Genomic DNA, 11498 nt, shown 5'->3' with positions numbered 1-11498 from the left:
TCCCCATTCCTGACCTCCTACTTGTCCCTCAAAGGACACCACCATTCTGGCTGTCATGTGCGCATCCTTTATTGGTCATCATTTATAAAAGTTAAGTGGGGACCCTCTGTGGGCATGGGTGTGGTACAAGGGCTCCTCCCACTGTGGCAGAGAAGGGGAAAGAAGCTGGGGAGAAGAGGGCGGTCCCCTGTGGGAAGCAACTGCTCCACTTCCCGATTCCCCCTGCTGTACTCCAGAGACCCCAGGCCGAAGGTCAGTGCCCGGGGAGCCACTCAGGCTAATGGTGGCCTGGGAAGGATGACCACCTGGTACCAGGACCTGGGCATCTTGGAGCCACTGCTGCCACAGCCACTGCTGCTGGCTCCGAACAGCCCCAGGCAGGTGTGTGGTTCCATCTCAGACCCCGACGGAGGAAGGACCTCAGCGGATGAGGGGCGCCGAGCGGTCATTGGTGACAGTGGGACGCAGCTTCACGGTGGCAAAGGGATTCGTGCCCCTGTAGGGGAAGGCCAGGGTGAGAAGGGCCCAGGAGTCCACCTCCTGCCACCTGTGGCCATCGGCCCCCCTGCTCCACCCCCCTCTGCCCGGAGGCAGGGTCTCACCGAGGGAAAAGTTCCGGGGGGTGTTGCTCCCAGGCCATGAGTTTCTGTGGTAGATGGAGGAAGGGCGGGTGGGTGGGTGGGAGGGAAGGGGCCAGCACTGTCCCCACACCAGGAGGTGCTGGGCCAGAGGAGCCTGCCCCACAAACTCCAGGAAAGGAGACCTGGCAGTGGGAGGCCAGAATTCTCTGGTTTCAAATTTGACACAGCGGGGCCAGGGATTTAGCTCAGTGGTTCTGGTGCCTGCCTCGCAAGTGCAAGATCCCAAGTTTGATCCCGGGTACCAAAAAAAAAAAAAAAAATTTGACACAGCTCTGGGCTGGGAGGGCCAGCTCTTTGGCCAACTGCCCTCTGGGATGAGATGGGGAGACCTCATGGGAAGGTGCCCTGCCTGCTGTGTGGCCCCAGCCATGCTCTGGCCTAGAACCCTGGTCTTTCTGCCCTGAGCAGGGTGGGAGTCTTTGTGCCCCAAGCAGGACCCTTGTGGAGGGTTCCCTGCCTGGCAGCCACTAGCAGGGCAGGGGGTCACCCACCCCCATCTCCCTGTCCAGGACCAAGGACAGGCAGGGGCCTCACCTTGACGTCACTGGCTACACCCATGCTGCCCATGCTGCTTCGACGGCTGCCAGGCAAGGGCGTGGGTGTGGGGCTGGGGTTGCAACTTGGGACCTGGCTTGGGACCCGGCTCGGGTTTCGGGAGCGAGCCTGACCGTCCAAGTACTCTGGGGATGCTGTGGAGTGGCCTGATCGGTCCAGGAGGTCATCAAGGCTGTGGCTGCCCCGGAGTGGGTAGGACCTGAATCCAGGCGAGGGAGGGGAGCAAAAGGGGTTGGGGTCTGAGCCTATCTGCTGGGCACTCACCCCTACACCTGGGAGGAGGCAGGTCAGGGACATGATGGCCTTCAATGGGAAGAGGGAGGGTGGCAGGGTGGCTTTCTGGGGACTGAAGAGGCCAGACCCCCAGGACTACAGGGTACAGGTGCCTCCCCGCGTGGGCAGGGACACCCTCCACAGGAGCCCCACCTCACCCAGGTACCTGGAAGACAGCTCGTTCATGGGGCTCATGGGGTTCATGGCAGTCATGGGGCTCAAGGGGATCATGGGATTCACGGGCACCTCCTCCAGTGGTTTCACATAGGCCTCGGGGAACCAGCCGCTCCTGCAGGGCAGAGACAGGTTCCCTCGAACAAGGTCCAGTAACAAGGGTTGAAACAATTCCAAGAAGAGCAGACAAATACTGCCCACTGTCCTGTGCCTGGCTTTGTTTGCTAGAGGGCTTTGCAGATAGTGACCTGGTTACTTCCAAGGAAGAAGTCTTTCCTGGTATTCAAGGTCTTACACCTGCCCTTCCCACCTCATATTCCACCAGGGTGCCTACGAGAGGAGGAACTGGGAGTCCCAGGAGGAAAGCCATCTGTCCCTGGACTTGTAAGATGTGGCTCCCTTCCCTACTCACTGTGCCCCGAACATGGTGAGCTGAGCAACACACGTGCCCCCTCTCGGGAAGCTCCCAGCCTTGGGGCGGGGGGCAGACTCATACACAGGCTGATGACAAGGCAGTGAGCTGGGGGTGGGTGGGAGGGGCCAAGGAGGTACACAGAGGAAGGGGCACCCAACCCCAGGGTGGCTGACACAAAATCCAGCACTCTTCCCACTCCAGCCCAGCGGCTTTCCTCCACCCCAGGACCCCCAGCCCCTAGCTACCCCTTCATCCCGAGCACTGGGGCGGCACCCCGGCTCTCCTGCACCTGGCCTTCGCCTGGAGTCTTTGCTGGGCGGGACCCCTGGGGAAATGTTCTCCAAAGAGCTGCCTCACACCCTAAATGACCCGCTGGGCGGCATCCTCACCGAAAGGGATCCGGGAGCAGTGCCACCCACAATCGAGAGAAGAGAACATTTCCCTGTGTGCCCTTCTGTTCTCACCAGGAAGTGCCTACCGAGGGCACACATTGCAGTCCCTTTCCCTAAGTGGGCCCCGAGAGAGCGGTGACATTCATCTAGAACAGCAACGGCGAACCTGTTAGAGCTTTTAGTGATAACAAACAGTAGGCTGTGGCATGTGTGCCACCGGATCACTACCACTGGCCTAGAAGGTTTCCAACAGGTCCCCGGAAGTCTGCTCCACCCTGGGGTCTGATATGGGTCTGCAGACAAGCGCTCCAGGGCACCCCATTCCTGGTCTCAGTCATGCCTGATCCCTGACCCCTTTTGCACCTGCTGGGCCATGACCTTAGCACCAGCTGTCACTCTTGCTTCTGCTCACCTACCCATAACCCCCTGGGCAACACTCAGGGAGCATCTACAGCGCATGCTCTCCATCGGTCACCCACGGCCCACTCAGATGCCTCCCCCACCACCCCTCAGTCTGTGCAGGACCCCACGTCCACCCATTCAGCCCCCAGCTGCCCCCCACTTGCACACATATGCATCCACCTGTTCATGTGCAAACCCACACTATCACCCATCCTCTCCACATGTACCCACGCATCCGCTCATTCACCCCCCCCACTCCTCCACTTCCTCCTTCCTCCTGGGGCTTGAGTGGGAGTGGGCATCTCGCTGGCCTGCCCATAAAGCTCTGTGGAGGGCACTGCCTGACCCCAGCAGCCCCCTTCCCCCTTTCCTCCCGCAGCAAACAGTGGCACACCGCCTTTTGGACTGCCAGCTCTGCGCTCCAAGAGGCTTTCTGCAGACGCAGTGTTTTCATTGCCCCGTGCCCCTGCTCCACTCCGGGTGTCAAAACAGCCAAAGGGCCTGGTTTCGGCTTTTTCTTTTTGGACAGGATCTCACTATGTAGTTCAGGCTGGGCTCTGACCTGCAGTCCACCTGTCTCAGCCTCCTGAGTACCAGGTCTGGCTTGATTTCAGTTGTCAGCCCATCCTATTCTCTCCCCCTTTCAAGTGCTGTCCCCCTGAACTCGGGTTGGAGGCTCTTCCTATCCCCGCGGAACAGATGGGTAAACTAAGGCAGGGTGGGGATAGGAGCAGAGAAATGTCCGGGAAACGGGGGATGGGGAAGCCCAGTCCTGGAGGTTGTAGGCAGTATGGACCTGGGGCCTCACCTCCCGCCACCCACGTCCCGCAGACCCCCACTCACGCGGACGAGCCCTCCAGCTTGCCATAGAGCCAGCCGTTCTGGGCCTCGGGCACCAGCACCTCCACGACGTCCCCGGCCGCGAAGCGCAGCAGAGTGTGGTTGGCGCCCTCGGAATGCGAGACCAGCGCGCGGACCCTGAGGGCGCCCCCGCCGCCGCCCGGGCGCTCGCCGAAGGAGTTGGAGCGCGAGCGCTGCGCGCTGCCAGTGTAGAGCGAGGCTGCGGGCGAGGACGTTGCACGTGGGTGACAGCTGGCACCGCCCGCCCTCCATCCCTCCCGCCCGTCCCGGGCCCGCACTCACAGGCCGACGGCGTCCGCGGCAGGGACCGGCGCTCGGGCTCCAGCTGCGACGCGGACCTCGCCTCGGCGGGCTCGGGGCCGTAGGAGCCGGAGCCGTGCCGGCTGCGCGGGGAGCCGAACTCGCCCAGGGGCCGAGGGGGCTGCGGGGGCAGAGGGCAGGGGCGGTGGGGCGGGGAGGGGCGGTGGGGCGGGTGGGCGGATCCTAGTCCCAGCAGCGCCCCCAGCCCCACCCCCAGTCCCTGGCGTCTGGGGAGTAGGGGTTGTAGGGCCGACGACCCGGCCACCAAGGGGGCGCCGAGGCCGCGCCAGGGCGGAAGGGTGGTGCAGGGGGCGCAGCGTAGAGCGGGAGCGCGGGGGGCGCGGCGTAGAGCGGGAGCGTGGGGGGCGGCCAGGGCCCCGGGAAGGGCGGCGGGAGCGGCCAGGGCCTCACCATGTCCAGGCGGGTGGGTGTCAGGCGGCCGGACGGGTAGGGAGGCCCCAGCACTGGGCCCAGCAGGCCGGGGGAGTGGGCCCGAGACGGGCCGCGGCTGGCCTCGGCCTGCTCCTTCCACAACAGCACGCGGTTCTGCAGCAGCCCCCGGGCCTGGCAGGAATGAGGGGTCAGCGCGAACCCCCCGGGGCTGGGGGCCCTGCAGGCTCGGGGTGGGGGGACCTTGCAGCTGGAAGGAGCCCCCGCGGAGGGGTCGCTTTGAGTCACTTCACCACCACCCCGCTTTTACCAAAGGCGCCTCCGTTTCCCTTGTGGGGCTTCCCCTGCCTCGCTCTGGGTCCCTAGGTTAGGGAACCTACCCTAAAACTGTGACCCGAGAACCCAGTCCCAGAACTGACCCTGGGACACTGGAAGGATACATTCTTCTATCTGCAAGATTTGCTAAATAGGTAGAGGGAAGCCAAAGTGGGGCGCTAAAACCTAAGCAACAGACAGTGGCAAATGACTGATGACATGGTTTGTGCTCTTGGATCCAGCTGTATCTGAAATCCTTCAGCTTCCCAGTTGGTTAAATAATACTTTTTTCTGTTTGAGCCAGTTTGAGTATTTTTCTAAAAGAGGTCTTTGTCCCTGCGGCCCACAGAAGTATCTCTTTTCGAGTATGCCCATCTCTGCTTGAATGCTTTCAGACATGGAGCTCCGTAGCTGACCACACAGTCAATACCTACTTGAGGAAAGAGGGCTTTTAAGTATTAGACCTGCTATGTGCACAGTTTTTATTTCCTGTGGGAGTTCATTTGTTTTGAGACGGGGTCTCACTATACTGTCCAGGCTGGGCTTGAACTTGGAATCATGCCTTAGCCTCCCAGACTTCTGGGATTACAGCTGTGCACCACCACACCTGGCTCTAAGCGTGGTTTTTCTTGCCTGTATTTTATAGTGCTTTTCCATCCTGGAGATTGCCAACTGTGGAGAGACTGCCCCCACCTCTCAGTCCCCCATAGGAAGCAACTTGCCTGGGAGCCTGCCTTTCATATGCAGAGCACATGTACCCAACGTCTGCAATCTGCCTGTCACACACTCAGCCAGTGTCCCCCTGCCCTACTCACCCAGGGCCAGGGACCAGGCAACTAGAGACTCCAGCTGAACCCAGGAGCCGGCTGGAATCAGGAAATCGGAACCGAGCTTTCCCCTCCTCAGCCTCTTGATCAACCCCAGTACTTTTGGAATGGCACTACTGTGAATAGTATTCAGTGACGCTGGCCTTCTATTTTGTCACTTAATCACCTCTATAGATTGAATCCCAGGTATAAGGAAAACAGCGCCCAGCTGGGTGTGGTGGCCCATGTTTGCAAACCCAGCACTCTGGGAGGCTGAGGCAGGGGGATCACAAGTTCGAGCTCAGTCTAGGAAACTCAGCAACTTAGTGAGACCCTGGCTCAAAAAATACAAAAAGCCTGGGCATGTAGCTCAGTGCAAAGAGCCCAATCCTCAGTACCACAAAACAAATGACGATAAAACAGTGCTCTCCACTCTAAAAGTCTGTCCCTTTTCTATTCAAACATCCTGTCCCCAAGACCAGCTCCAAACTGTCCCTTACGGATGAGAAAAGTTCCTCTTTCCTGTGGATTCTGTCTGCCCTGCTCTGCTCAGTGCTCTGTCTACACTGCCTCTCTGACCCTCGAAATCCCCATGGCAAGGGCCAGGGATTTAGCTCAGTGGTTCCGGTGCCTGCCTTGCAAGCGCAAGGTCCTGAGTTCAATCCCCAGTACCAAAAAAAAAAAAAGAAAGAAAGAAATCCCCATGGCAGGTCCTGTTATCTCCATCTTCTGGAAGATGCTGGGCAGGGTGGGTGGGGGCGCTCCAGGGCTCAGATCCAGGTGGCAGGGGTGTGGCCTGTCTTGGACAACCTCCCACAACCACACCTTTCAGTGATTTCTCTGTGATCCCGGCCCTGCTGCTGAAAATCTCACTGCAATGCCAGGCTGCAGTAATGGGCCGAGTCTCATATGGGAGCATCTGGATGTTACCCTGCAGTCACTGATTAGGAGAGCAGCACAGAAACAAACCCTGGAGGGCTGTGGGCACATGTTTCAGGGCGCAAAGTGAGATCAAGTATGTGTATCAAGGCATCTTTGTCCAATTTGAGAACTTCCAGTGGAGGGCACTGGGATTCTGGGAGCAGTGACCACAGCACCAGGTCCCTGCGGGAATGGCACTCGCTGGCATCCCTCAGCCCTGCCCAGGCTGTTCAGCCAATGGGTGGGATGAAACACTGTGTGACGTTGGAATTTCAAAACCATAGAAGATTAAGGAGGCTGAGGCAGGAAGATTATGAGTTCAAGTCCCACCTGGGCAACTTAGCCCCTGACTCAAAATTAAAGGAGAGGCCATAGGAAAATTTTTAGAATGTTTATGGGAGGGAGGTGAAGGATGGGAGGGGAGTAAAGAAATAAAAGTTGAAAGTAAATAAATAAAATATTTATGCAGCAGAAAAGCCATTCTAAGTATGCCAAAACCTATAAGCTCTAAAAGACCAATAAATCTGACTAAATAAAAGATAATTTTTACACGAAAGTCAAAGACTAAAGGACAAACTGCCAAAAAATAGTTACAACTCATCAGCAGCATATATATCTCAGTAACATAAGAAAAATGGATGACAAGACTCTGAAATGTACCCATAAAGAAAACCCAGCATAGAAAAGGCATTTGACAAAATCCAGCACCCATTCATGATAAAAACGCTACAGAAAATTGGAATAGAAGGTCTTAATCTCAACCTGATTATAGCTATCTACGAAAAACCAACAGCCAACATCATACTAAATGGTCAAAAACTGAAAACTTTCATGCTAAAATCAGGAACAAGACAAGGATGCCCACTATCACCACTCCTGTTCAATATTGTTCTGGAAACATTAGCCATAGCAATTAGAAAAGAGAAAGAAATAAAAGGAATAAAGATAGGAAAAGAAGAAGCGAAACTGTCATTATTTGCTGATGATATGATACTTTACATAGAAGGCCCAAAAAACTCGGTCAAAAGTCTGCTAGACCTAATTGACAGATTCAGTAGAGTAGCTGGATATAAGGTGAACACTCAAAAAACAACAGCCTTCTTATATGCAAATAGAAGACCCATTGAGAGAGAAATTCGGGAAATAATTCCTTTTACAATAGCATCTAAAAAAATGAAATATCTAGGAATCAACCTAACAAAGGAAGCAAAAGACCTCTACACTGAAAACTACAGCACTCTGAAGGAGATCAAAGAGGATATAAGAAAATAGAAAGATATCCCTTGTTCCTGGGTAGGAAGAATCAATATAGTGAAAATGACCATACTTCCAAAACTACTATATAGATGTAATGCAATGCCAATTGAAATTCCAATATACTTCACACAACTAGAGAAAACAATCCAAAAATTCATTTGGAATCAGAAGAAATCTAGAATAGCAAAAGCAATTCTAGGCAACAGAGACATGGCTGGGGGTATCACAATTTCCAACTTGAAACTATATTACAAAGCTACTGTGATAAAAACAGCATGATATTGGCAAAGAAACAGACCTGAGGATCAGTGGAATAGATTAGAAGATGCAGAAACAATCTCAGACATACTCAGCCACCTCATCTTTGACAAAGGAGACAACCACCCTCATTGGAGAAAAGATAGCCTGTTCAATAAATGGTGTTGGAAAAACTGGATTTCAACCTGCCAAAGATTAAAACTAGACCCATACCTATCACCGTGCACTAAACTAAGATTGAAGTGGATTAAAGAGCTAAATATCAAGACAGAAACACTAAACCTGCTGGAAGATAAGTTAGGTAGAACTCTCAATGACATTGGCATAGGAAAAGACTTTATGAACAAATCTTCAGTAGCACAGGAACTAACACAAAGAATCAACAACTGGGATCTCATCATATTAAAAAGCTTCTGCACTGTAAGAGAAACTACCAACAGAGCTAAGAGACAACCTACAATGTGGGAAGAAATTTTTAGCAGCTGTACCTCAGACAAAGGTCTACTATCTAGAATATATAAAGAACTCAAAAAAATCAGATCCCCCAAATATAAAGACCCAATTCAAAAATGGGCATCTGAAATGAACAGACATTTCTCAGACAAAGAAGTAAAAGCAGCAAATAAATATATGAAAAAATGTTCAACATCACTGGTCATTTGAGAGATGCAGCTGAAAACAATGCTGAGGTTCCACCTCACCCCAGAAAGAATGGCTGCTATCAAGAAATCAACCAATAACAAATGCTGGCGGGGGTGTGGGGAGAAAGGAATCCTTCTCCATTGCTGGTGGGAGTGCAGGCTGGTGAAACCACTGTGGAAATCAGTATGGAGATATCTCAAAGAACTAGGACGAGAGGTCCCATTTGACCCAGCTATTCCCCTGCTGGGAATCTTCCCAAAAGAATTACAAGAATCATACCACAGCGATATATGTGCACCTATGTTTATAGTGGCACAGTTTGTAACAGTGAAAGCTTGGAAACAGCCCAAGTGCCCATCAACTGGAAACTCGATAAAGAAGATGTGGGTTTTTAATAAAATGGAGCACTACTCAGCCATAAAGAACAAGAAAGTAATTTATAGCTAAATGGAAGCATATTGAGGCCATACTCTTAAGTGAAATAAATAGGACACACATGTGTAAATACCGAGTAATTTCTCTGGTGTGAGAAACTGAAAGTGTAAATAAGGATTAAAATGATTAAAATGAATAATTGATAATTTGAAATAGGAAAAGGTCCAAAAGGGTAGGGGTGGTGGGAGGGGAAGGGGAAAGGGAAGAAGGGAAAGGAAAAATTATGAGAAAGAAAAAAAATGGAAACAAAGTCTATGTAAATAGGGAAGGGTGGAGGGGGTGAAGGGCGCACAGGGAATGGGGAAAAAATAAGAACCAAGATACATCATGCTCAGGTACAAACACCCAATGATAAATGTAAACGTATTGTATACCTAAAATGTACCAATTAATATATAAATAAAAAAGAGTTCAGTGTGGTCAAAAAAAAAAAAAAGAAAACACAACGGCCCTGAAATGCAGTGATGTCAGTGTCACCTATAAGCAAGGATGAGGTGAAGCTACCCTGGCCCGTGTTCACCTTTTGGATTAGCCAAGAGCAGAAAGGTCGCTCACATGGCCAAGGGGCTGGGACCCTGCATCCCATACACTGCTGATGGAAGATTCCTTTTGTGTGTGTGTGTGTGTGTGTGTGTGTGTGTGGTGCTAGGGATAGAACTTGGGTGTGCTCAACCCACTGAGTTACATCCCCAACCGCTCCTATTTTTTATTTTGAGACAGGTATGAGCTTGCAATCCTCCTGCCTCAGCCTCCGAAGTGCTGGGATGACAGATGCATGGCACCGTGCTCCGCTACAGCCCATATTCTTGGTCTCTCCAAGTCCGTATCTAAGCGTTTGTCCTGGAGAGAACTTGCGCAGGCGCAATCAGCCCAGGGAAGCTGAGGGACAGGTGGGAAGGCGTGCTGTTAACCACGTCTGAGCTAAGAGAGGACCGAGTATTGCAGATGAACGACAAAGGCGCCTTAGTGCTTAGTGTGCCCAGGTACTTCTGATTCTTGAAGTCTCATTCTAATTGTGCATTCTGCTTGTAACGAGTAACACAAAACTGTTTATGCTGGGCTGTCTTAGGAGTTAGTTCTTGGACGTCCTAAAGCCCAGGTGGGTCAGGTGACAGGTTACCCTGTCCCGTGCCTGGGGTCCTGACTGCTCCAGCTGCAGCTCCTCCTGCAGGGCGACCCCACGGCCATGACGCCCCACGGCAGCCCAGGGAGGGGCCGGCTGTCCTCCCGAAGCTGGAGGTTCACAGCTTAGGAGCCCAGGAGGAGGAGCGTCTTCAGAGCGGACAGAGAAGTGGCCGCTGAGCCCAGGAAAAGGGAAGAGGCGGTGGTCACCGCCCTGAGCCACTAGGGAAGTGTAGTTCTGGACACAGTGAGCTACTGCTTCACACATACCAGCGCGGGGGGGGGGGGGGGTCGCTGCAGAGCAATCGGAAGTCTCACAAAACCGGTGGGGAATGTAAAATGGTGTGCGAGCAAGGGCCCAGGGCGAGGTGAGGGTGTCCCTGAGAATGCTCTGGACACTCAGAGCAGAGCTATTCCAACTGGCAAAGGGGTAAATAAAAGGAATAGTGGATGATGGGAAGGAAATGGTAGTTGGTCACACAGGACCAAGTATGGCATGATTTCGCTCATACAGAATGTCTGGAAGGGGCAAATCTGTTAAGACAGAAAGTAGATCACATAGCTGGGCATGCTGGCGCACACCTAAATCCCAGTTACTCAGGAGGCTGAAGCAGGAGGATCGCAAGTTCAAGTCCAGCCTGAGTAACTTAGCGAGACCCTGTCTCAAAGGGAAAAGTCAGAAGGGCTAGGAATGTAGTCAGTGATAAAGCATTTGCTTTGCATGTGTGAGAACCTGGGTTCAATCCCCAGTGCTATAAAAATAAACAAAAAGAAAGTAGATCAGGGCTTGCCTAAGGCAAGTGGAGGAAGGCTGGAGAATGACAGGCAGGGGTACTGGCTTCTGGGAGCAATGAAAGTGTTGGAAACCAGATTTTGGCTCAGATGCACATCGCTGAATACACTAAACACCACTGAATCCAACGCTCTGCGTGGGGGAGTTCTCCAGTGTGTGCTGTGGCTTGGACAAGGTATGAATGTGTCCCCAAAAGGGTCCTGTGCTGGAAGCATGGGTCCCAGTGTGGTGATGCTGAGAAGTGCTGGGACCTTTAAGAGGTGGGTCTGGCCAGGTGTGGTGGTGCGCGCCTGTAATCCCAGCACTCTGGGAGGCTGAGGGAGGAAGACTGCAAGTTGTTTTTTTTTTTTTGGACCAGGGATTGAACTCAGGACCTTGTGCTTTCGAGGCAGAAGGCAGCACCACTGAGCTAAATCCCTGGCCCAAGGAAGATTGCAAGTTTGAGGCCAGCCTGGGCAATTTAGATACTTAGCAAGACTGCCTCAAAATTTAAACTGGGAGTGGTGGCATACACCTGTGATCCCAGCACTTGGGAGGCTGAGGCAG

At 53.1% G+C, this 11498-nt stretch overlaps 1 protein-coding gene across 2 annotated transcripts in view; it reads right to left on the bottom strand.

Annotated features, from left to right (window-relative positions):
* Positions 1-44: 44 nt before the first annotated feature.
* Baiap2l2 (BAR/IMD domain containing adaptor protein 2 like 2) overlaps positions 45-11498 on the bottom strand; it is a 31114-nt gene continuing 19660 nt past the window's right edge. The window contains exons 8-14 of one of the 2 annotated variants that reach the window (XM_004845622.3): positions 4425-4577; positions 3996-4134; positions 3696-3912; positions 1636-1758; positions 1176-1395; positions 603-646; positions 45-496 (exon numbers count right to left, since the gene is read on the bottom strand). In XM_004845622.3, coding sequence (XP_004845679.1) covers positions 421-496; positions 603-646; positions 1176-1395; positions 1636-1758; positions 3696-3912; positions 3996-4134; positions 4425-4577 — 972 coding nt within the window. In that variant the 3' untranslated portion in view covers positions 45-420. The remainder of the gene's footprint in view (positions 497-602; positions 647-1175; positions 1396-1635; positions 1759-3695; positions 3913-3995; positions 4135-4424; positions 4578-11498) is intronic. The other variant, XM_087213904.1, reaches the window with a different exon arrangement.

This window comes from Heterocephalus glaber, unplaced genomic scaffold (assembly GCF_053883595.1).
Source record: "Heterocephalus glaber isolate CG9 unplaced genomic scaffold, H.glaber_assembly_v1.0 deba00001444, whole genome shotgun sequence".
Classification (NCBI taxonomy): Eukaryota; Metazoa; Chordata; class Mammalia; order Rodentia; family Bathyergidae; genus Heterocephalus; species Heterocephalus glaber.
The sequence above is the reverse complement of the archived record's forward strand: the minus strand, read 5'-3'. Positions and strand labels throughout refer to the sequence as shown.